The sequence below is a fragment of the Podarcis filfolensis genome (assembly GCF_964270895.1).
Source record: "Podarcis filfolensis genome assembly, chromosome: 8".
NCBI lineage: Eukaryota > Metazoa > Chordata > Lepidosauria > Squamata > Lacertidae > Podarcis > Podarcis filfolensis.
The window spans coordinates 50,062,030-50,084,281 of record NC_139611.1 but is presented as its reverse complement, the minus strand read 5'-3'; the positions used below and the strand labels follow the sequence as shown (position 1 = coordinate 50,084,281).

At 40.3% G+C, this 22,252-nt stretch overlaps 1 protein-coding gene across 3 annotated transcripts in view; it reads right to left on the bottom strand.

Annotated features, from left to right (window-relative positions):
• Positions 1 to 22,252, bottom strand: part of PLCG2 (phospholipase C gamma 2) — a 65,632-nt gene that overhangs the window by 23,636 nt on the left and 19,744 nt on the right. For all 3 annotated transcript variants that reach the window (XR_014551012.1, XM_083624858.1, XM_083624857.1), the window contains exons 3-16: positions 17,087 to 17,230; positions 15,842 to 15,935; positions 14,274 to 14,321; positions 9,851 to 9,935; positions 8,227 to 8,310; positions 7,876 to 7,919; positions 6,585 to 6,657; positions 5,279 to 5,380; positions 3,826 to 3,944; positions 3,650 to 3,735; positions 2,757 to 2,877; positions 1,767 to 1,935; positions 383 to 487; positions 122 to 211 (exon numbers count right to left, since the gene is read on the bottom strand). Coding sequence is in view for 2 of the 3 variants with exons in the window: in XM_083624858.1 (XP_083480984.1) it covers positions 122 to 211; positions 383 to 487; positions 1,767 to 1,935; positions 2,757 to 2,877; positions 3,650 to 3,735; positions 3,826 to 3,944; positions 5,279 to 5,380; positions 6,585 to 6,657; positions 7,876 to 7,919; positions 8,227 to 8,310; positions 9,851 to 9,935; positions 14,274 to 14,321; positions 15,842 to 15,935; positions 17,087 to 17,230 (1,364 nt within the window). In the remaining variant the exon portion in view is untranslated. The remainder of the gene's footprint in view (positions 1 to 121; positions 212 to 382; positions 488 to 1,766; positions 1,936 to 2,756; positions 2,878 to 3,649; positions 3,736 to 3,825; positions 3,945 to 5,278; positions 5,381 to 6,584; positions 6,658 to 7,875; positions 7,920 to 8,226; positions 8,311 to 9,850; positions 9,936 to 14,273; positions 14,322 to 15,841; positions 15,936 to 17,086; positions 17,231 to 22,252) is intronic.

The following is a 22,252-nucleotide window of genomic DNA, read 5'->3' as shown; positions in this document are numbered from 1 at the left end:
ATGTTATGCTCTCTAAAACCTGAGCACAGCAATGAAATGCAGTTCTCACATTATGAATACTTATGACTCTACTATGCCTTTAACATCACAGAAAACAGAAACAAATGTATGGTTTTAATACCTTTGATGGTTCTTCTTCAGTATTCTGCTCTATATCATCACTGAATGAGAGCTTTTCATTAGCTACAGCACAATAATGGCGAGTCCATTTCTAGAACGCAAAATAACTGTTAGAAGAATACTGTGCAAAAGCTCTGTAAGATTTACAGCAATATGCGAACAGCATTCTTTTCCCTCTTCAAGTACAACTCTGTAGGATTTATTTCAGTCACCTGTGAAATTCTGTGCCATAAAATAGAAACAAAACAAAAAAATTGTTTACCTGGTCTATGGTGTCCCACATGTAGAGCTCTCCCTGTTGCTTTTTTTCCTCTTTCTTGTCTTCCGTGTTCACATCTACGTCACCTTTTGGCCCCAATTTTTTATGCTAAGAAAAAATGAACAGAGCAGCTATGAAAAAGGAAGACTTTGGGGGATTTCTTTGGCATCTCTTAGCTGGGCTTTCTTTCTGCTTTGACAACCTAAGAGCACATCCTGCGTGAGGGGGCTACAAATATCTGATGTAAACTTCCGTACCAACTGCTGTTTTCTCTCTTTATCACTGCAAATCGTCAGTCTGTGGTCAGAGATCACTCTGCATACACAGAGCAGACCTGTAAAGTTTAGTAAATGAACCAGTCTTAAAGCTGATTCATAACTTCTGATTATTATTTTTTAAGCCACCAACTACTCAGGCAGCAACTTGGAGGTGGGAGGGGTTAATGAAATGTATAAAATTTGGGGGCTTTTCCTTCTTGCACACAAATTCATTTGTCGCATCAAGTCCTCTGCCTAAAAACAGATATGCAGTTTCTCCAGGTTACTTTGTTTGCCACAGTGGGGAATGCTGTAGGCTGAGTGTGCAAATCATGCTTTGTTTATAAAACACCTCCATTTATTAAAGGAAAGCAGCTCAAGCCTAAAGCGTGCAAATTCAAAAAGCTGAACTTCCTCTGTGGCTTTCATTGAAACACATTGCATTTCCAGGATTTGTTAAGGAGCAATGCATTCCTGTCAACATGTATACTGGCTGTTTTGGTTGGAAACATTTCTCACAGATGTATTGTTTCATATTATTAGATGTACAAAATGAGAGGAGTCCCCCACCCTCTTAACAAATGCTTGCTCTCGTCCTGGAAAAAAAAGCTACCTTCTGACTTCATGATGTTTCCCTTTGTCCAGTGCCTCTCATGTGCTAGGCAAACAGCACTTCAAATGAATATTTATACGCTTAAAAGTAGTTGCAGCTGTTTCAATACAGATGTGCAGGATGCTTCAATCTTAGTTAGCTGCTACCAGTCCACACAGCTGGTGGAGAACCAGAATAGACAGTGCATCCTAATCAGCTAGTCCAGGCTTCCTCAACCTCGGCCCTCCAGATGTTTCGAGACTACAATTTCCACCATCCCTGACCACTGGTCCTGCTAGCTAGGGATCATAGGAGTTGTAGGCCAAAAACATTTGGAGGGCTGAGGTTGAGGAAGCCTGAGCTAGCCTCTCATACTAGGGTTGGAAAATACAAGGCTTTCTCCAGAAAACTTTATGTATTTTTGATTGTGTGCTTCAGTGCCAGGTGCAAAGTGCAGGAAGCTGCTATCTTCCATCGGAGGACAGGAGGGAGACACCAGCATCCCCCTAACACATTTTCTTCAGCAGATGCAACTTGCCTTAATGATGAACCTCTCTTTCAGCTGAGTTGGTGATGGCAGCTGATCAGCACTAGCTTCGATAGGCTTTGTTAAAAGCTGATCCCCAAGTACTTCCTTAAACACTTTGGCAATGTAACGTTGCTGCTCCACATTGCAATGCTCCTCAATCGACAAAATCACTGGGTACCTTGGGCAAAAGAAACAAAGGCAAGGGGAAGAAGTCAATTTCAGGTTAGAGCTCTATCTAATCAGACCATGAGCCCATCTAACCTAGCATCCTTCCTCCCCTAGTGACCAGCCACATGCCTCTGGGAAATTCATAAACAGGGCACAGAAGCACTGAAGTTTCTGAATACCCAGCAACTGCTGATCAGTGGCAAGCCAATTCTGGACATTGAGTTTCCATATAGCAATCTCAGAAGCCACTGATACCGTCTTATCCCCTTTTAAAGCCATCTAAGCTGGTTGCTCTTATATTATTTATATATTACTGCTACTACTATTTAAATCTGTTTTTCTTTCCTTCCCTTAGTCATTGTTTTACCAAACTGAAAGACCACAAGCACTTTAGTCTTTCCTTCTAAGGGGAGGTCTAGGTATGTGTACTTATGAGGATGCGGAAGTAAAGACTTTCAAATGACCTACCCAGCTCCTGTTTTCCCTAATCAAGCTAATATACATGCATCTCAGTATGACCCAGGCTGAGCAAAGCCAGCACACTGTCAATTCATCACTCTCCTTTCCACCCACCTAGTGCCTGTCCCCAATACTGGACCAATACATTAAAAGGTTCTAGTAATATAACACAGCTGTACCAGGGGCTTGGACCCAGATGTCCCTTTGGTTCCCTTCCAGCTCTACAATTCTACGATTCTATCCATATTAAAATGACCTCAAACAGTCATAATATCATAATGGCAGATTTTAAAGAAATATCACCTAGACTGTCATAATTTAATCTTTTATTCTTAGGAAATATTTTTGTTTAAAAAAGTAATAGAAACCTACTCGGATGTGACAAATGCATGTTCCTTGATGGCTTGCACAACATCATCAAATTTTATCTTCGTTGTCCTTGTCCATCCATGATAAATGATAGGCTTCCCATCAGGACCATCCCAGCAATCCACTAGTGTAGGCAATGAAGGAAACATAAAAAGTGCAATGTTCAACTGACAACATTCTGTTTCCAGAGTTTTGGAGTGGTTGATCCCATAGACAGAGAAAAAGGTAGCCATGCTTAAGGTAAGGTTACCAGACGTCCCTGTGTCCCAGGGACAGTCCCCGGATTTACAAATCAGTCCCCAGACAAAATCCGCTGAAGTTGAAAAAAATCTGGTAACCTTAGCTTAAGGGCCAGAAAGTTTAAAGACAACTTACCAATTCAGACAACAAGGAAGAAGAATGCAAAGTACCTAAGAGGGAAATGATGTCTGCTTCTCTACTGCTGCTGCTGCTATGAACTAGAGAAATATTTTGCAAGAGAAAGTGCCTGTGGAACTCTGATTTGAAAAGGGAGAAAAAGGCAGATGCAGAGACTGGAAGCTCCAGACCAACTTCTGCAGCTGCCTTTGTGCTTCCTTGGCATTTTCTTTATTTGACCCCCAACTTTTATGTGCTTTCTTATTGGCCAACATGAGGATCACTGCAGCAGTTTCTCTGGTACCTTAAACTAAAAAAGTGACACAATGTCTGATATGAACACTGAAGCCCCTGATTACTTTAACTAAGGTGACAGGAAAAAATGAGGAGACGCCAAACTAAAATGTAGAGGTACAAAGCTAGAATGTAATGGGGTTCCACAAGATCCTCTTGTAATTGTCCCTTTCTCCTAATAACAGGTACAGTTCAAATTCCTACATCTGGAATTCTGGGGGAAGTATGGAAAACAGGTTACTCACATTCAATACATCGGCACCCCATTCGGAGACATCTTATGTAAGCTTCTGGAGAAGATTCACTACGAAGCTGGTCTCCTGTGAGATACCTAGGTCATAAAGGATTGTGTTAAAAGGAACTGCACATTTACCATTTTATGAAGGATGATGAATAGATATATATATTTTTAGTAACTTACGTATTATGTGAAGAAGATATCCAGTAGTGGGACAAAGGGTTATTCATGTCCTGAGGATCTATTGAGTCGTATTTGTCATCCCATATGCTGTTTTCTTTTGAAAAAAGGTAAGTAAGGAACTAAGGCAAACAAAGAGAGAGGGAAATATAAGTGGGTTTCAATTTTTAAAAAGGACAAAACCAAATGACCGATCTCCCCAACTAGAATCATAGCGCAATGTGAAACAGAAAATAAATCAAAACAATTAGTTTTCAACTAGTTGGTTAGGACCCGCAACCTCAGACGGATCACAGCCGTGGCATCCGCACCATTTTCCTGCTTTGGTTATGGGATTTGCTGTTGTTGAAGAAGAAGAGGAGAGAGAGGATGATCAGCGGTCAAAAAGGACATGCCTCTTGTATGGATCAGTATTTGGAATTGTGTTCCTAAGAGAGACTTGCCTGGTGCCACCTCTTGTTGCCTTATCAATGCCAGGCGAAGACTTCTTATTGGCCAGGTGTTTTTTTAGATGTTTTGATATTGTTTTATCTTACTGGCGTGGGATCAGTTACTTTACTGTTTTAATCAAGTTATTACTTCCAATTTGTTATGTTTTTGATTATTTTAATTGTTAAGAGACTCTGGAAACAGTATTAGAGTTAAAGAGTACAAATTAAACTATTGAATTCACTGCCACAAGCTGTGATGGTGGAAACCAACTCACTGAACCACATTCATTGCCCTACTGGCTTGTGAAGGACAGGGTAGAAAATGGAGGCTTCCAACCCTTTTCGTTGTTGCTGTTAGACCAGCTCCAGGATGCTTTGGATCCAGTGAAACTAATTTGGCCTCTGGTCTGACCCTGCTACAAAACACCACATTATGGAGCTGTCCTCTAGCTACCGCTGGTGGGAGAACCCCAACCAGTAGAGCCCTCCAAGCCAGCAGAACTCCTCTCCAGCAGCATAGCTGCGATAATGCCATCTCCTAATCCCGATTCCCAGGCATCAACATGGGAGGGGGTGTGTAGGATTGGGCTCTTAGGTAAATTTGAAAATAGGATTATACACACTCCAAGTCTAAACAAAATAAAAAAATTTCTTCTAGTAGCACCTTAGACACCAACTAGGTTTGTTATTGGTATGAGCTTCTTCAGATACATGCACACTTCTTCAGATACATGCACACAAAAGCTCATACCAATAACAAACTTAAGTCGGTCTCTAAGGTGCTACTGGAAGAATTTTTTTTATTTTGTTTCGACTACAGCAGACCAAGACGGCTACCTACCTGTAACTCCAAGTCTATTAAGGGCTACTACCTCCTGGTTGCAAGACGGTGCTTGCCTGCACATGCCCTACTGATCGCCTTCCCAGAGGCATCTGGTTAATCATTTGGGGAAATAGGATACTGAATTAGACAGGGCTCCTTTTTTGCTTATGTAGAAATGTTGCAAATAAAATAAATAACTTACCTCATCAACATACAGAAAGGGTTCATCTGTTTCTCTCATAGTGTCATCTACAAATTTAGACATCCGTTCTCTTACTTTACTAAGATCCTGTGCCCAAGATTCCTGAAAATTCAAGAGTATACAAGTGTACTTTAAATACATCTCCATCGTTGATTCAAGTAATTAAATTAATGTGTGTGTTTCTTTTGAGGTCACCACCATAGAAATGAGCTGGCATTAGATAGGTTTTGTCTACAGTTGCAGGGGACTGAAAGCTCTTACAGCTGCTGATGGGAAACCTCAAACAGGGAGGGGGATCCTGTGCAGAACCAGAAGATGCTGGACTATAAATTCCACCATTGATCATTCCCCATGGTGGCTGGGGTGGATGGGAGATGGAGTCCAACAATATCTGGAGAGCCACAGGTTCCCCATCCTTTACCTAAAGCAAATAAAATCAGCATAATTCAAAAATACACATTACATGTCTGGATAGCCTTGCTGAAGCAAAACAGCTTTTAGCAAGCATTTTTTTAAAAGCACAATGAGGGTGTCTGCCTAATGTTAATAGGTAAAGAGCCTATTCAAGAGCATATATGTTGCCACACTGAAAGCTCAACTCCTCCTAGTTGTGGAGCAATGTTGTATGGCTTATTTAAGCGAGGTGATTGGCTGCAGTAATGTCTTCCATGTTATCCAAACACATGGCCATGTGAACCCATTAGTTTGGGTTCAATCCTCTGGAGCAACAGAAAACAAATCTGCTCCATCATCTAGCCTTCAAATATTTGATGAAGGCCATCAGATATTAGCACCACCTTATATTTTCTACATAATACCATACACAACAGCAACAAATTATCTGATTCTGTAAATTCATAGCTACTTCTATGTGCAAATTTGAGGCATCATCAGGTGAGATCCAGTGAGCCCCTGACACAAGTTACATTCATGTGTGACCCTGATTTCTGCTCATTCCTGTCTGTGGCCTCCAAAGCCACATCTTACAGCATTCTAGAGGGTCTCCCTGAATGAAGAAGATAGAAATGCCTGTTAAGCATAGGAACACAAGAAGCTGCTTTATAATGAGTCAGGCCATTGATTTACCCAGCTCTGTAAAAATGTCCATATTGACTGGCAGCAGTTCTCAGGGGTTTCAGAAAGAGTATATTCTCAGCCCTATCTGGAGATGAAAGGGATTAAATCTGTATACAGAACAGATGCTCTACCAGTGCCCTGCAGTCTTTTCCGTCAAACCACGCTGTACATTACACTCATGCATATTTTCTTTTCATTTTGCCGATTACAATTTTTGGAATTATCTCACCTGCTGTTCATGTAGCAAAAATCTCTGAAAGTCGTGCAAGTGCACTGCTGAAGCATCTGGGCGATCTGTGTTTCTGCAACAGAAAGGGAAAGGAAAAGAACAATTATAAAAAAGAACATCAGCAAAACAACACAACCAAAATATGAGACCATGCCATAGCAAATAAGAGAATTCTATCCTTTGAGGAAACATAATTAGGAAAATGAAACTGATAAATAATCCCAGTCACTGTGGATTTGAAATTATGTTTGCTGTCTTTATTCAACAATATTAATTTAGATATATACTAGTATTATAAAAACCGGTTAAAGCACTGAATACTAGCTACCTCTACCTGAACCTACTGTACCTACATGATCTTAGCATACAGGATGCAAAACTCAAAAAAGCAGTCTCCATGAAAACTAACAAACTGGGCTCTGTAGCAACATATGCAAATATGAACTAAGAATTGTTTATCTAATTAAGAAACTGAAAAAGAGTAGTTATGTTATTCTTGAAGCACACAACAATGGCACAGAGTACTGTGGTACGCTGATTAATGAGTCTAATCTTGATTAGATTAGGAAATCTCATTTATACACGAACTACTTCATCTACAAAATACAACTGTAGTCATTGGCTTTGTAGAGGCACAGTATTTCTCTGTTAACTAAGAGTAAAAGATTGAAAGTAATCTGGAATTTCCCACTCCCTCCCTCCCCCCCTTCCCTTTTTTTTGGTATTCATTATGGCGTGGTACTCAAACATCTGTACCAAAGTTAATGTTAATCATGGTTCCCTTTAGTGAGATATCACTAACAGCTTCTGTGTACTGTTCTTATGGGCATTTACTAATCCTTAACAAAAACATCCTCAGGTCATTTACAAAAGACTGTCAAATGAAAACAAAATTTCAAACTTCACACAGGAGTTATTTTTCATTTGCAGACTGGTGATGAAATTATTGTTACAGTTTATGAGTGATATAGTAAACCCACCCACCCACCCACTCATAATCGTAGCTCGCTGCTTAATATATTATGAAAAACAATCACTTCTTGGTAGTGGTGCCCTCCCTGTGGAATACCTTGCCTTCAGATGTCAAGGAGATAAAGAACTACATAACTCATTAGAAGGCATCTGAAGGCAGCCCTGAATCGGGAAGTTTTTAGTGTTGGGTGGGGTATAAATAATAAAATTATTATCATCATCATAATCATCATCATCATTGTCATCACATCCCAACAAGCTTCATATCCAATAACTTAAAGCACAAATGTGGACAAAGCTGCATGACAAGACATCTCACCCTAGAAGAAACATAGTGGAATCCTTCTTGAACTCATCAAGAATCTGGGGAAGGAAACAATGACAAACAAAGCATGTAAACTTGCTCATTCAAGTAAAAGTTTCTTCATTCAGGTACTTCCTAATTCTGCAAAACACATTCACCCTTCCCTATTCTCTCAAGATAGTACAGATTTTCTCCTCTTAAAGAGACAACTACGCTTCTCAATCTTCAAAACTGAAAGAAAGGAACTAACACAACATGCTTGTATGTGATGGGGCAGGGAAGGCCTGCATTCTAGGAAAGTATTGTATTCAAGTTACAACACAGCATGATAACTAAAGGAGAAGTAATGTGGGATAAGAGCTTTACCAATTTCTGTTGCTCAAACATTATTTTCTTGTAGAACAGATGAAATTGCTCAAAGCTAAGTTCTTCTTTAACAGCTTTTATTTCCTGTAAGGGGGAAGGGGAACAAGCAATGACACTGAGTTCAGTTTTCTCCAAAGGCTATATCCATATAAAACACAAACCTCAAAACGTTATAAATGAATTCAACTGTTTTAATTTTGTAGATTAGGAACCAAGAGAAATGTAATTGTATGCAATGTATAACAATTTAAACAGAGAAAGCATGTCATACTGGATTCTCTGGTCTTTTCAAGCTCTTTTTCTATAAAACTTTGACATTTCCCCCTGCCTAATAAAAAGAAAAGCTGCACTCTGAAAATCATTGGCGTTGATGTTAGTAAATGTTCCACAATCTGAATATGGAAAGATAAAGGAGGAACCATTGGGTCAGGGTGCTTATCTTTAAGAGCACCATTTACACCAGGCCAGATGTCAACGGACTACAGGTTCTATCATTCCTGACTTTGCTGGCTGAGACTGATGGAAGTTGATGCCCAACAATATCTGGAGAGCTAGAGGTTCCCCATCCTTAATATATACAAGTGGTACCTCGGGTTAAGAACTTAATTCGTTCTGGAGGTCCGTTCTTAACCTGAAACTGTTCTTAACCTGAGATACCACTTTAGCTAATGGGGCCTCCCACTGCCGCTGCGCCGCGATTTCTGTTCTCATCCTGAAGCAAAGTTCTTAACCTGAAGCACTATTTCTGGGTTAGCGGAGTCTGTAACCTGAAGTGTCTGTAACCCGAGGTACCACTGTACTGATAACGCTACATAGCAAACGCAATTAACCTCTCCTGAAATATAATATAATGAAGGGAAAAGGTACACAGACATTTTAAGTTAGTAAACAAATGGGACTGAAAATGTGAAATATATAGTTCTTTTTTTCCAAAGCCAGAGTATGCATAGAAATTCTGCTGGTGATAAAACTGGAAGCAGAGCAACGGAAAGAACTGGAAGCAGAGCCTCTAGCTTGGTAGATAAATACATCTGTCCTACTACTCCCCAAACTGCAAGTATACCCATTTCCCTCATACCACCAGCAAATATCCCGAGCAACAGGGGGGCAGTGCACAGACACTAACTGTTTTCCACTGGGGCAATGAAGCAATCACCAAGAGAGAGGGAATTGGGCCCGGGAGACAAGCATTCTGCTGTATGTTTCCTTGAAGTCCAATTCTCCCACAGACTTCCTTTCAGCAGCAATGGGAGGGCTGCCCGCACTGACACAGAAATAATCCAAAGGATTATACATCTGGAATCTAAGGAAGTTCATCCTCATTTCCCCTTCTCCAAAAAAAAAAAAAGGGCCACAAGGAGGAAATAGCCCTCAGAAATTTTCAGAGATTCCCCCTCTTGTATTCTAGTTTGGAAAAGAGTAATCTGCATCCAGCATTAGAGTTGGGAAGAATTATCAGAGCAATGGGGCAAGGTTTTTACCTTTGATGTTGCCACAAATGTAACAACAATTACTTTGGAGCCACATCAACTATAAAATAATATGGATGATGCAGTATATATATTTATATATATATATATGCTATACACACCTGAGCACAAATATAGGGTCAGCATATACTTACTGCAAACTTATCTTTCAGGAACTTCACACTGCTCACTTTGAAGTTTACTGATGGGAGAACAGTCTTCAGCTCTCTAAGGCTGATGCTGAAAGTCAGAGAACAAGTAAAGAGATGAACAGCAATGTTCTTGTAGCCAAACTGCATAGCACCAAGCCTTGTATTTCACCAACATGCAATTTAAATGACTGGCCCGGAATATATGGCAGAAAAAGGTCTCTGGTTCAACCCTTTGCATCTCCAGCTGAACGAATCAGAGATAGACCTTGATATTCTGCTGCCAGAGTAGAAACTACTAAGCGAGATGAACCAGTTCTCAGGTATAATGCATCAGCCTCAAGGTCAAACAAGTGTGAAAAAAGTGTGCAACTTTTCTAACCTTTTTTAAAAATTAAAATGTTGTTGCAGAGCGTTATGAATTTGTTCAGACCAGTGGGTTCCACCCTGTGGGAAGTCAACTTGGGTGCTTTGGGTTGAAAGAACAGCCAACAGAAAAACCTTTAAAATGTCACCTCTGCAGCAATTAATTCATTAGTTTGAAGCTTAGATTAACAAAACTTTTTCAAAGCAGGAATGTGTATGACATAGTAAAGGGAGCTGCCTCAAGTCCGAAGTTCATGCTTAAACTGCTATGTTTTTGCCACCCTAAGCAACATAGGCCTTACTTTACTGATGAAACTAGCCTTGATCTCACACAGCTAGATGTTGGAACAGAAATTATAACAAAGGAATCCGTAGTAAGCAGGAAAGACTCGTGTTACTCATTTACAAATCAATCTCTCTCTCTGACACTAGTCCTCCTCTTGATATACCATAACATTTTAATGGCATGCTGCTTTGATTTCAGACTTATCTTGCCAAAAAAATTCCACCCTGGAAGCATTCTACATATACAAGGGTATATACCAACTACCCTTTGAAAACCCCATTTACCAAAAAATGGAGGCGGAGCACTCTGTAGACTTGACTAAAACTAAATTGCTATTAGCACAGTCCACACACCACATTCAATGGTTTATCAAAATGAGGTTGATCTTCCTAGATTTTAACCACCGCAGTAGTGTGCAGGAGAAACAAACGACAACCCCTGGCTTAGCACTATGCCAGAACTGGAGCCCATGGTCTGTTTAGCGCCAAACAAATCACAATCTGTAGCCAAGGTTTATTCTGGTCATGGCTTGTTTAGACCACCATCACTAATTCAGTTGCAACATTCAGCTAGAGATTGTGCTTGTCGCTCCTGCACAGTACCAGGGAGGAGCAAATGGGGCAAGATCAATGCATTCACAGCAAACCATTAACTATGGTTTATTTGTGACATTTGAATGATGCCAGTGTCAGAGAAACAGTACAATGACTATGCAACTGGTCTTAAAGTACTCTCAAAAACCAGAACCAGACAACTTTGGCTTCCTGCCTTTCCCAGTAAGTCCCTAATCTAGGGATTCAAGAACTAGGGGTGTTTGAAGCTTCTTTAATATTTAATTATAGGAATTTGTGGCTAGAACTCATGATTGTAGATAAAAGCAATCGGTAGTGGAACCCTCCCTGTGGAACGCCCTACCTTCAGATGTCAAGGAAATAATGAATTACATTTTTAGAAGACATCTGAAGGCAGCCCTGTATCAGGTTGTTTTTTTTAATGCTTGCTGTTTTTTATGTTTTTAGATATGCTGTAAGCCACCCAGAGTGGCTGGGGAAACCCAGTTGGATGGGCAGGGTATAAAAAATTATTGTCATCATCATCATTGATGTGTCTTAGAAACTAGATTTCAGCAATCAGAGAGCTCAGTGTTGGTGCTTGTACTACTCCCTGACTGTGTGTCTGAGATATTTCCTGTCAATATAATTCCATTATACACTTGCTGAATTTTAATTTAAGGTAGGTGGACTTTGACACTGCATTCAGCTTAGTCTGAATACAACTTTAATGTTGAAAAGGAAGTGGCCTTTAAATTCTAAGTAAGCCCTCACATTACCCTCTCAGTTATCTTTGCTTTTCCATATTCAGTCTCCTATCAACTCAAAGGGCAAGAGAGTGAAATGTTAAAAATAATCTGGGGGGGGGGAATAGATACTACATATGCATATTTCCACTTTCCCAACACTTAATGTAGCTTGCATAAGATTTGTTCCACTAAAGATCTCAAGCACATCACCCACTACTAAGAGATCATTTAAATGGACACGCCAAGGTCTGAACTTAGCATTTTACACTTGCTAAGCATGCACCTCCTGATCAACTATCAGGATTCTGAGGGTTCAAACCAAGCTCATGTTTTTCCCTGCTAAATTTGGAGCCCAAAAAGCAATGCTACCAATTCTCTCTTCCTTAATCTTGAGATAATATCAGCTGTGTTGCTGTTCCATGTTGTGAACAAAACACAGCAAAAAGGATTTAAGGTCAGATAGGGCACATTTATGGCAACTGCAAAGGCGTTGCTGCTCCAAGGATCTCCCATGCATCACAACCCTTCCTTATTGTGGTGTTTTATATCTAAACACAGGTGCCAGCACAGCTGCCATCAAATAAACAGGCTGCAGTTGGCACTTTGCCCTTCTTCCGAGAGAAAAATTCAACCTTAGTCATAAAAATTCTCTCGCTGAATAACCTGACCCTGTTGCTGCCACATACTACTAACAGAAGCTACATGCACTGAAATGCATTGATCAATCATTTACAACTTCCAGAGGGGTAGCTGTATTAATCTCTTGCAGCAAAATTGCCTACAAGTCTTATGGCATCTTAAGGACTTACAGACTGAGGGCTCATCCAGGCTTCATTTTCTGCTGCATTTCTAGGCATAGGTCCGTATTTTAAAGCTCTATGTCCAAGTGGTAGTGGTTTTTTGGTTTTGTTTCGGTCCCGGCACTTTCCCTGGGCCATTTGCTCTGATTCAGTGGTAAAACATGGGTTTTCCCAGGGAAAGCACCAGGACCAAAAAAAGCCCGCTTGGACATGGAGCTTCAAAGTGCAGACCTATGCCTAGAAAGTGCAGCACAAAGGAAGTCTGGATGAGCCCTAATTGTGGCATAAAGTAACCTATCCATCTGTAAAAGTGCTGCAGTACTCTTTGTTGATCAAGCATTGACAAACTGTGTCAGCTATTTGGTAGGAGATCATTCCACTACTGGTCCAATACTTCAGCTTCTCTTCCCAAACATCACTGAACACTAATTTATGGCAACATCCCCCAGTCTGCCTTACTTAAGATGTCCAAACCAAACTTCTCATGTGCATTTTCAGTCCCCTCCCATCCTTCCATGTCTGTTCCAAATTTGCATGAGCCCCTTTGCAAGGCTTCCACCAACTTGCCACCTGGTCAAAGGGATAACCATTGCAGGCCACAATAACAGTAAATTTTGCCTTCATTATAAACATATATTGGTTTTATATCAGTTTAATTATCATCATGACTCCTAAACCACAATCGGAAAATTGCAGTGTGTGGAGGTGCCAAGAATCTTGCTGGAAATTCCTAGTCCACCACGACTAGTTTCCTTGGAATATGAAATTACTACTAAACCAATTTAAAGTCTGTGGTACATATATGCCCTTAGGCTTTAACAATGTAAACCCTATTCAGATGTTCACTCTGAATGGGTGAATGGGCAAGTGAAACTCCCTTGATGACAACCAGGCACCTTTCCCAGCCAATGCATTATAGGAGGTAGTCTGCAGGGGCTGCCTTACTAGCATATAGGGCAGGCATAGGCAAACTTGGCCTTCCACTTTTTGAGACTACAATTCCCATCATCCCTGACCACTGGTCCTGTTAGCTAGGGATGATGGCAGTTGTAGTCCCAAAACATCTGGAGGGCCGAGTTTGCCTATGCCTGGTGTAGGGTTTTCAGAATGGGGGGTCCTCACTACAAGTGTTGCTTCTTGCCTTTCATACATTCAAAAGGAACATCTAAAGAAGACTATACACAATCAGGAAAACTACTCCTCATATGATGGGAGACTTTCAGATCACACCACCACCCATCTGCGGTGCAGGCTGCAAAAACAGGATGCAATAATCAACTATGGATTTGCTCAAGAGCAACCACACCCCTATTCAGGCCTGATTTCTGTAAGAGTTCAATATGCATGCCTACATATATATATATTACTGTACAGTAGTACCTTGGGTTAAGAACTTAATTCGTTCTGGAGGTCTGTTTTTAACCTGAAGCACCACTTTAGCTAATGGGGCCTCCTGCTGCCGCTGCGCCGCTGCTGCACAGTTTCTGTTCTCATCCTGAAGCAAAGTTCTTAACCCAAGGTAATATTTCTGGGTTAGCAGAGTCTGTAACCTGAAGTGTATGTAACCTGAAGCGTATGTAACCCGAGGTACCACTGTACTGATATCCCAATTAAAAAGTCGCAAACAAAGACAGACTCAAGCACAAACAATGCAGACATTGAAGACAGCAATTTTACCTGTTTCTTCTAGACTGATCCACAGAGTAAATCAGTTTTCTGAGCCAGCTATAAGGAACACATAAGACACAGCACTGGTAAGTTTTATGAAGAACTAAACAAACTCATTCAGCAATTTTAGCTTCAGGGCAGATAAAAGGAAGCAGAATTGCCTCTTCATTCTGTTATCAGTTTTTCATTTGCAGGAGTTGGAGAAAAACAAACAAATAACAGCAGCAATTTAAATTACTTCTTCCTATTTGCATGGGTCTTCCAGCCCTCTTTCTGCTCTTCTCCTCTTTGTACAAAAGAGGTGCTAACAAGGAAAATCAACTTATGCCATGTAAGAAACAATACTGCAAATATTACACATGATGCCAATGACCTGGTTCACATGTAACATTAAAACATAGTTAAAATAAACAATGGTTTGTGTGAATAAGCAGTGTGCTGCCAGCACAGGCGCTTTGCTCCTTCACTGCTGCCAGGAAACAAGCCATCATCATGAGCACAAGCCAAAATCTGTTCTTGCCTTACTATTTATGAACTTGCCTGGATGGAAATAAACCCAAAGACCATACCTTGTTTCCTGGCATGGAGAAGTGAAGCACCTGTGACGTGAGAAGCACATTACTCATTCATGTTAAACCATAGTTTATTTTCAATACACTTGACATGATGTGTGAACCAGGTGAATGACAGGGATTTACATCAGGATTTAGATCAGGGCTGCATTGGAGGTCAAAATTCCACCCCACCCCCCATGTTTTCTCTCTGTGTCACCCCCAGAGAGCATATTCAGAGAGACAGTTTGAAACAGAAAAAGAGACAGGGAAAAGGGATTAACTCCCATACCTGCAGCACCATGGGCCCAATCCAAATCACCCTCCAAAACTATATTTACCACTTGAATAAAAATGAGAGCTCCACAAACCTATTGCTCACTGTCTTAAGTCCGAGTCTCTATGTGAGCTGAGGCCCAAAGGGCCACTTTAATTATTTTATTTCTAGGTGTACGCCAGAAGGTTTTCAGTGCTAAAACGTACACCGAAAAATATGAATGTCACAAATATATACATCTTTGCATATACTTACACTATGCAAGTACGTTAATCAGGTGGTGTGACAGACTGTAGATCAGAAGAACGCACAGGTTTGTCACTGTGCAGCCAGCCCCAAATTTAAAGTACAAAATGATCTTGGTACAAGTCCACTAGTTACAATTCCTGCTATCCCATGTCAGTTTGTCCAAAAGGCTAATTCATGGAATCATAGAGTTGGTAGCAATCCCCAAATAATACTCTATGTTCCAGTGGGAGGGGCTATAATACAATGCCTGTTTGGAGTGCAGAAGACCCGAAGTTCAATCTCTGGCATCCCCAGGTCAGGCTGAGAAAGGTTCCAATCTGAGACCCTGGAGCTTCCTATGTTCCTAAAATAATTTAGCATTCTTCAGTACCAAGTACAGCACACATGGCGTAGCACATTAAGAAGTTGTTACTGCTTTTCTTACCCTGTGGAATTAATTGAATTCCTAAACTCTTAAATTCCTATCATAAGAAAAATGGGAAATGGTTCCTTCCACATACCTCTCTGTAATTGCTGGAGTGGAAGCATTCACTGCTTCTTGATGCAAGATATTCAAGCCACACAGCCATTTGTCAGCATCATCCTTTGAGTCAGCTGCAAAATTAAATGGTATGTGAAGGAACACTCAATCAGGAAGAAGGCAGGTTGAACTTTTTCAACTGCACTGCTTTATAACGCAAACCCATAATGCTGAAAGAAACTGTCTGCATGCACCTGAAAGCTAGCAAGAAATAGTAAAATCTCACCAAAAAGGCATCCCTTTAAAAAAGAATGGCACTAAAAGTTAGGATTTTTAAAGCTTCAGAAGGAATAATTACGGATATATGCAAATGATTTTCATTCTGTAGCACAGAGTTAATGCATATGTGCTTTCTGCTTCCTCAATATTCCACATATCCCTTGAAATGAACATAACTTCTAAACATCAGAACATGGTGTGTACATTCTCAGACTTCTTGATAGTCTGCAATATTCTAGGATGACATGCTCCCTTCCTAGTCACCCAAATACTGTGCACAGACATTAGTGTTGTTATATAGGATGTGTCCACAGAGTCTCAGATAGATTAAATATAAGGTTAAATCAGAATAAGAAATTAAGTATGTTTTTTAAAGCTCTGGATAATCTGAGTTATCTATTTAACCCCTTCCTCAACAACCTACCCTGGTCATTTAAAACTTCTCAGTAATACACTGTGTTTGACTTGTGCTAATCAAAACAGTAAAAATTTGGGGGGAAATGCCCACAACATTATTTATTTGTTGATGCTATGCTGGCATTAGACAAAACAAGTTTGTACCAGTGAAAGAAAACACTTAACCTTGAAATGAAGATGCTCAACAGCTGCCTACCACATTCAGTAAGAGTACTTCCATTTTCTTAGTTTTAACCACTCAGCTTTTAATCAAGCCTTGAAGTGAGCCAGGCTGCTTTCCAAGGAAGAAACTTGTCAGAGCTAAGGGCCAAGCAGTGGCATATATTAATTCACAAAACACAACCTAACTAAGTGTATGCAGCGTTTTTGGTACTTATTTGCAAGGCTACTTCATCTTATAAGACATGGAGAAGTACACACAGAGAAGAGAAAACAGAGTAGAAGGAGAGGTGAATGGAATAGAAAAGAACTTTTAAAACTCGGTTACATTTGAGAATATGGATTAAGAGGATAAACTAAAGACAACATGGAAGAGGTGGTGTTTTCATCCCTGATCATAAAAAGAGAAATCCAAAGAAAACACATTTACCTGCTAAGCTTAAGGTGTTGAGAACAAACTGAGTACCATAGAAAATAGTAAAACAAACGTCATCTTTTTGCCGTGCTGCTTTCCCCCGCTCAAAATCCTTTGAGTTTTTTCCTGGTCGGATTTCCTTTATTTCCATCAAATCCACTGAAAAGAAAAACATAACTGTCAACTGAACATATGCTCTCATGCAGAGAATGAATGACTGTTTGCTTACTTAGACACTAGTTTATAAATTGGCAAGTAGTTTATAAACTGCAATGTCAGCATGAAGAAATTGTTCCCTAATAAACTGCGGAAAAGAAAGCAAAAAGAGCACAAGTTAATTTGCAGTATTCCTCAGTTTAACAAATGGAGAGAAAGCGGAGGATTGCACAGGAATAGCTGAAGAGGCATCCTGCTGAAAGGATAAATTGATTTATTAGATTTCTTTCCTGCCCTTCTTCTCAAAGAAGCCACTTAACTTTTCCCCTCACCCACTTGCTTTACAGAATCCCTTATTCTGACCACACTATGGCATTTCACTGGCATATTTTTGCACCGGCACTGCTCCAATAATTCATGGTAATGAGGCACAAAGGTCAGTGACCCCCTTCTCACTCACCACCAATTCTATACCCTGGGGAGGCCAGTCCATTAGGGCAAATGGGGAACTGCCCCACCAACCTCAGTCTTGATTCCTCAAGCCTACCTGCCTTCTTACTTACAGCCAGTCCAAGGGATGGCCCTGGCTGTCAACTTCCTTCTTAGTCTCAGCGTTTCCCTTATAGAACCCAGCAAAAATGAGAATGGAGGCAAGACTAGAATTGGTGGGCTCTGCTTGTCATTGGCCCTACATACTGTTGGCTACCTGCCAATCCTAATGGGACATCGCTGTCTGCACTCCCCAAAAACATTTGTTGAAAAGTTTTCATCACAGCCATGAGGAACCTTATTTCCTTAGTGAAAAGCTGGTGTTAAAACTGCAGCACTGTTCCAAGTTTCAGGAAGCCTGCAAAAATTGAGAACTGGTATGTCTCTCTCTTGCGTTCTACAACTTGCTAAAGCAGGCACAGGCAAACTCCGGCCCTCCAGATGTTTGGGACTACAACTCCCATCATCCCTGACCACTGGTCCTGTTAGGGAAAGAAATTTCAATTTACCCAAAACACAAGTAATGTGCATTCTTCTGATAAAACACTTATTTGTAAACTGAGGAAGTGGTTTCATTCCGCTTTGCAGGCTGGATACAAGAACTGATGGCTGCTTCTACTTATTTCTTTACAGGTCAAGGGTTACTGTTAACCTTTCTACATGTGGAGTAAAAAAATAATTGTACCTCTGTCACTCAAATGTGTTTATTGAGCCATACCACAGTTTGTTCCGGTTTGTTAATACTGAGCATAATTCAGATTATTCACATAATGTATTCACATTATTCACATAATGTAGTGGTACAAACATTAAAGGCTCACCTTTTGGGATTATTCAGCTCTAATGAACGTTGCATGTTTAAGAAAATCAGCAAAATGTGATGAAATAGGGTGTTGGGGTTTTTTGTTATTATACAAAAAGCAACAACCAAAAGCAAATTGGCTTTTTACAGGGAAAGCCTCAGTAACAGACCATTTGCTTTGCAAGCAGAATGTCCCAGTTTCACTTTCCAGCAGCTCTTCCATCAGAAACTCTGGAGAGTCATGGCCCGTCATGTACTGAGCTAGGTGGACTAATGGCTTGATTCGTGTGTCCCTATAGCTGCCTTAAGCAGAAACTATGCATGCCTGTTGCTGCCCTGCATTGCATTGCATGCAGAGGCACAAGGGGGCAAGGGGAGTATGTTCCTTCATAGTACCTCCCTGCCCCCATTTTAGCCGTGTCCCCCTGCTGTATAAATGAATCTGCAATAAAATCCGGAAGAATGTGGGAGATTCCAATATTATCATCATCTTCATCACCATTTATTAAATATCTATACCACCATTCATCCGAGCATCACAGGGTGGTTTACAATACGAGCATCCTAAAATACATCTAATCTAGTCCTAAAGACAGGACATGGTTCATTTTTAATGCATGCTTCGATAGATGTGAGCGTTGTCTCTTTAAAAGGAAATATTCTGACATGCAAAGGATGAACTGAGCAAGTAATCCAAGGTGGTTGTGGTGTTCTAATCACTCAAAATGAAAATAGGTACTGTTAATGGCAGGGGCAAGTGACATTAATCTTTTTCCAGAAAAAGTTAGCTGGGCGCAATTCTTACTGAAATAAATGGAATTTGAATTAGTCATGACTAATCTGTCCTATTAATTTCAATGAGACATAAACATGGAAGTCTCCAGGACTGGGGCTGTTTCTCTGTAGTAGTGATGCAAAAAACAAGATATTCCATAGTCACAGGGTAGGTCAAATCTAAAATAAATGAAGATGGCTACCTAGGGCATCTGAATTTAAGAGGTGTTACTCTATTCTGGAAAATGCTGTAGTGTAGTCATTTTGAAGACTGTGGGGTTTTGTTTTTTCAGAGAAGGAACTTGACTCTTATTTCCACTCCTCAACCTCAGAAAGGTTGGAAAGTGTGCAAATCAGAAGCACAAAATTAAAAAGCCTTTGTTTCCTTTTGCAAATCTGCCTTACTGTCCTCAAGGGCAAAAACAATGGCTTCATTCTTACATTTTACCATTTGGTTTTTGACTATCAAATAAACCCTAGGATGCAACACAAAGATCATGTGATGCCAATTCTGAAGCAGTCTCAAAAGTAAATGGGATACACATCTGATTAAAGCAATGTAACATTTATCTTCAGAAATAAAGCTGAAAATGTGATATACACAATAAATTAAAAGCTATTTCTTCTAGAGGAGAAGCACATAATTTTACAAACACATAATTTTAGTGCAACAAAATTTATTAAGGATTTCCAGGACTTAAAATACAGACTGCTAACATCAAGGTTACATAAGGGCTGTGTGTCCAAAGACATAATGCCACGTGCATTTAGTTGGAGGCACTGCAACGAAACCACAGAGTTTAGAAAAATATAGACCCCACACAGCAGCTATAATTTCTCTAACCACAGCCATAGCTTAGTAAAGCAAGAAGTCTTAAGTTTGAACACATGCATTTTAAATTCAAATGTTCACTATAAAACAACAAAGTGTCTCATGGCACTTCAAAGACTTACACAACCATTATGCATAAGCTTCTGTGTAGCACAGTCCATCAGATGCATGAGTGTTACACCGAGTTTCAGGTTTAAATGGAACACATGAGGGGGTTGTAATCAGCGAGCTCAGAAGGAAATGAAATGCAGAAATGCACAGATGGTGATAATTAGATTCTTAACAGTAGCTATTCACAAAAAACAACAGACAGAGACATATTGCCATCAATAAGCCAATTAAAAAAACATGTCATGATAAGATTATTGTGCTCATTCAGTCCATAAGTGATAGCACTGAACCTCTTGATGTATTGCAATTCAGTGGTTTTACACTGCACTCTACCTTTGAATTTCCTCTGTTCCAGTGTGGTCACTTTACAGTCAGTTACAAAGTGTCCTGGAAGGTTGAAATGCACCCCCCCACACACACCCGTTTCTCCATATTGTCATTTTTAATGCAGATTTCTGTTCACATAGAGAATGGTCTATATTTGTTCTACACAGAATGCTAATAAGAGCAGTGTTAGCAGATGATGGCATATATCACACTGGAAAATAAACAAGTAAACTAACCCTTGGTTTTGTGGATGGCATTATTAGATCCTGTAATAGTGTTGCCAGAGTAGAGAGGGCAACACATCTGGCATCTGGATCTGCCGCAGGGTCTGAGCCAGTCCCTGTATCTGTTATGTGAACTGCAGTTGCTGGTAAGCAGGTGTTTGGTGCTATAGATCACTGGCCTTTAGATCACTAATAATACATTTGATGGGCTTTAATTGGGAACTATAGTACCAGCCCTGTCAATCAAGTTTTTTTTATATATGTTATTTTCACGAGTTTGAATCTTTCAGAATGAAATCTAGTGAATTTGCTAAATTATGCAACATTCTCAAATCATACTTCAACGAAAATGGTAGCTTGCCCTGCTTTATTCCATATAGCAATAGACTACAGTAGGCCTGAGGTGGGCAACCGATTTCCTTTGCAAGGGAAATATTCCTTTGGAGGTATACTATGGCGAACAAAGTCAGAACTGATGAGGGGCAGAGCCAGAGAGACAAGTATTCTGGGCTAACTAATTTGGAATAAAGGTCACCCCACTACAATTTTCACCATGGCTACCTCTTATTAGAATTCGCAGCACTATGCAGCTCTGCTTATAACGAAGTTCCACTGGGGTAGTTAGGTTCACTCTCAATGAAGCTCAGAGAGAGATTTTTAAGAATAAAACAGACCAATACAGCTTCTGCTTTAAAAAGCAAATGCAAGTTACACTCAAATCTGTAAAAAGTGATTGTGGGTGTGAATGCTTTGTTCCTCATTCACCCACGCACTCCCCAGCAAAAACTGGTAGGCGTCTGCCATGTGTGTGTGTCTACACACATGGCAAAAGTAAACCAATTCTTCTCAAATAGCCTGGGTGATGGTGGTGCAGGGCAGGAGACAGAGAAGGCGGCACACAACAAGGAAAATAGTGAAACATACTTCAATTTATTTCTCTCAAAAAACTGTTCAGTCCATCCAGACTGAAACTACATAGAAAGAAGAAACAACCACCTTTTAAAAGCCAAGGAAAATGAGGAGAAAACAAACAGGAAGGAAGGAAGGAAGGAAGGAAGGAAGGAAGGAAGGAAGGAAGGAAGTCTGATGGGATGGAAGAATGATGCTTCAGGAAGCACATAAAATGAGATAGGGGGCCACATGCAGCTCACAGTCTGTTGGTTGTCCAATTTTGCACCTGCAGATATCTCCATCCACTGCAGAAGCCTCAGAAGATCAGCTACCAGTATGGAAGCCCACTGTCTGGGTGACACTCAGGAGGACCAATAAATGGGTAGAGATATGGAGATGGAAGGGTGATCTAATGCAGATAAACAGGGGTAGGTTCCCCACTGTTTTAATCATACTGACAATATTGGCTTGACCTCAATTATACACACACACACACACACCCCTTCAGAACCTGTACCATTAAGCCACCTTGGTCTTCTCCCTTTTGCAAGGCCATGCCAGCCTTCTTCCACAGC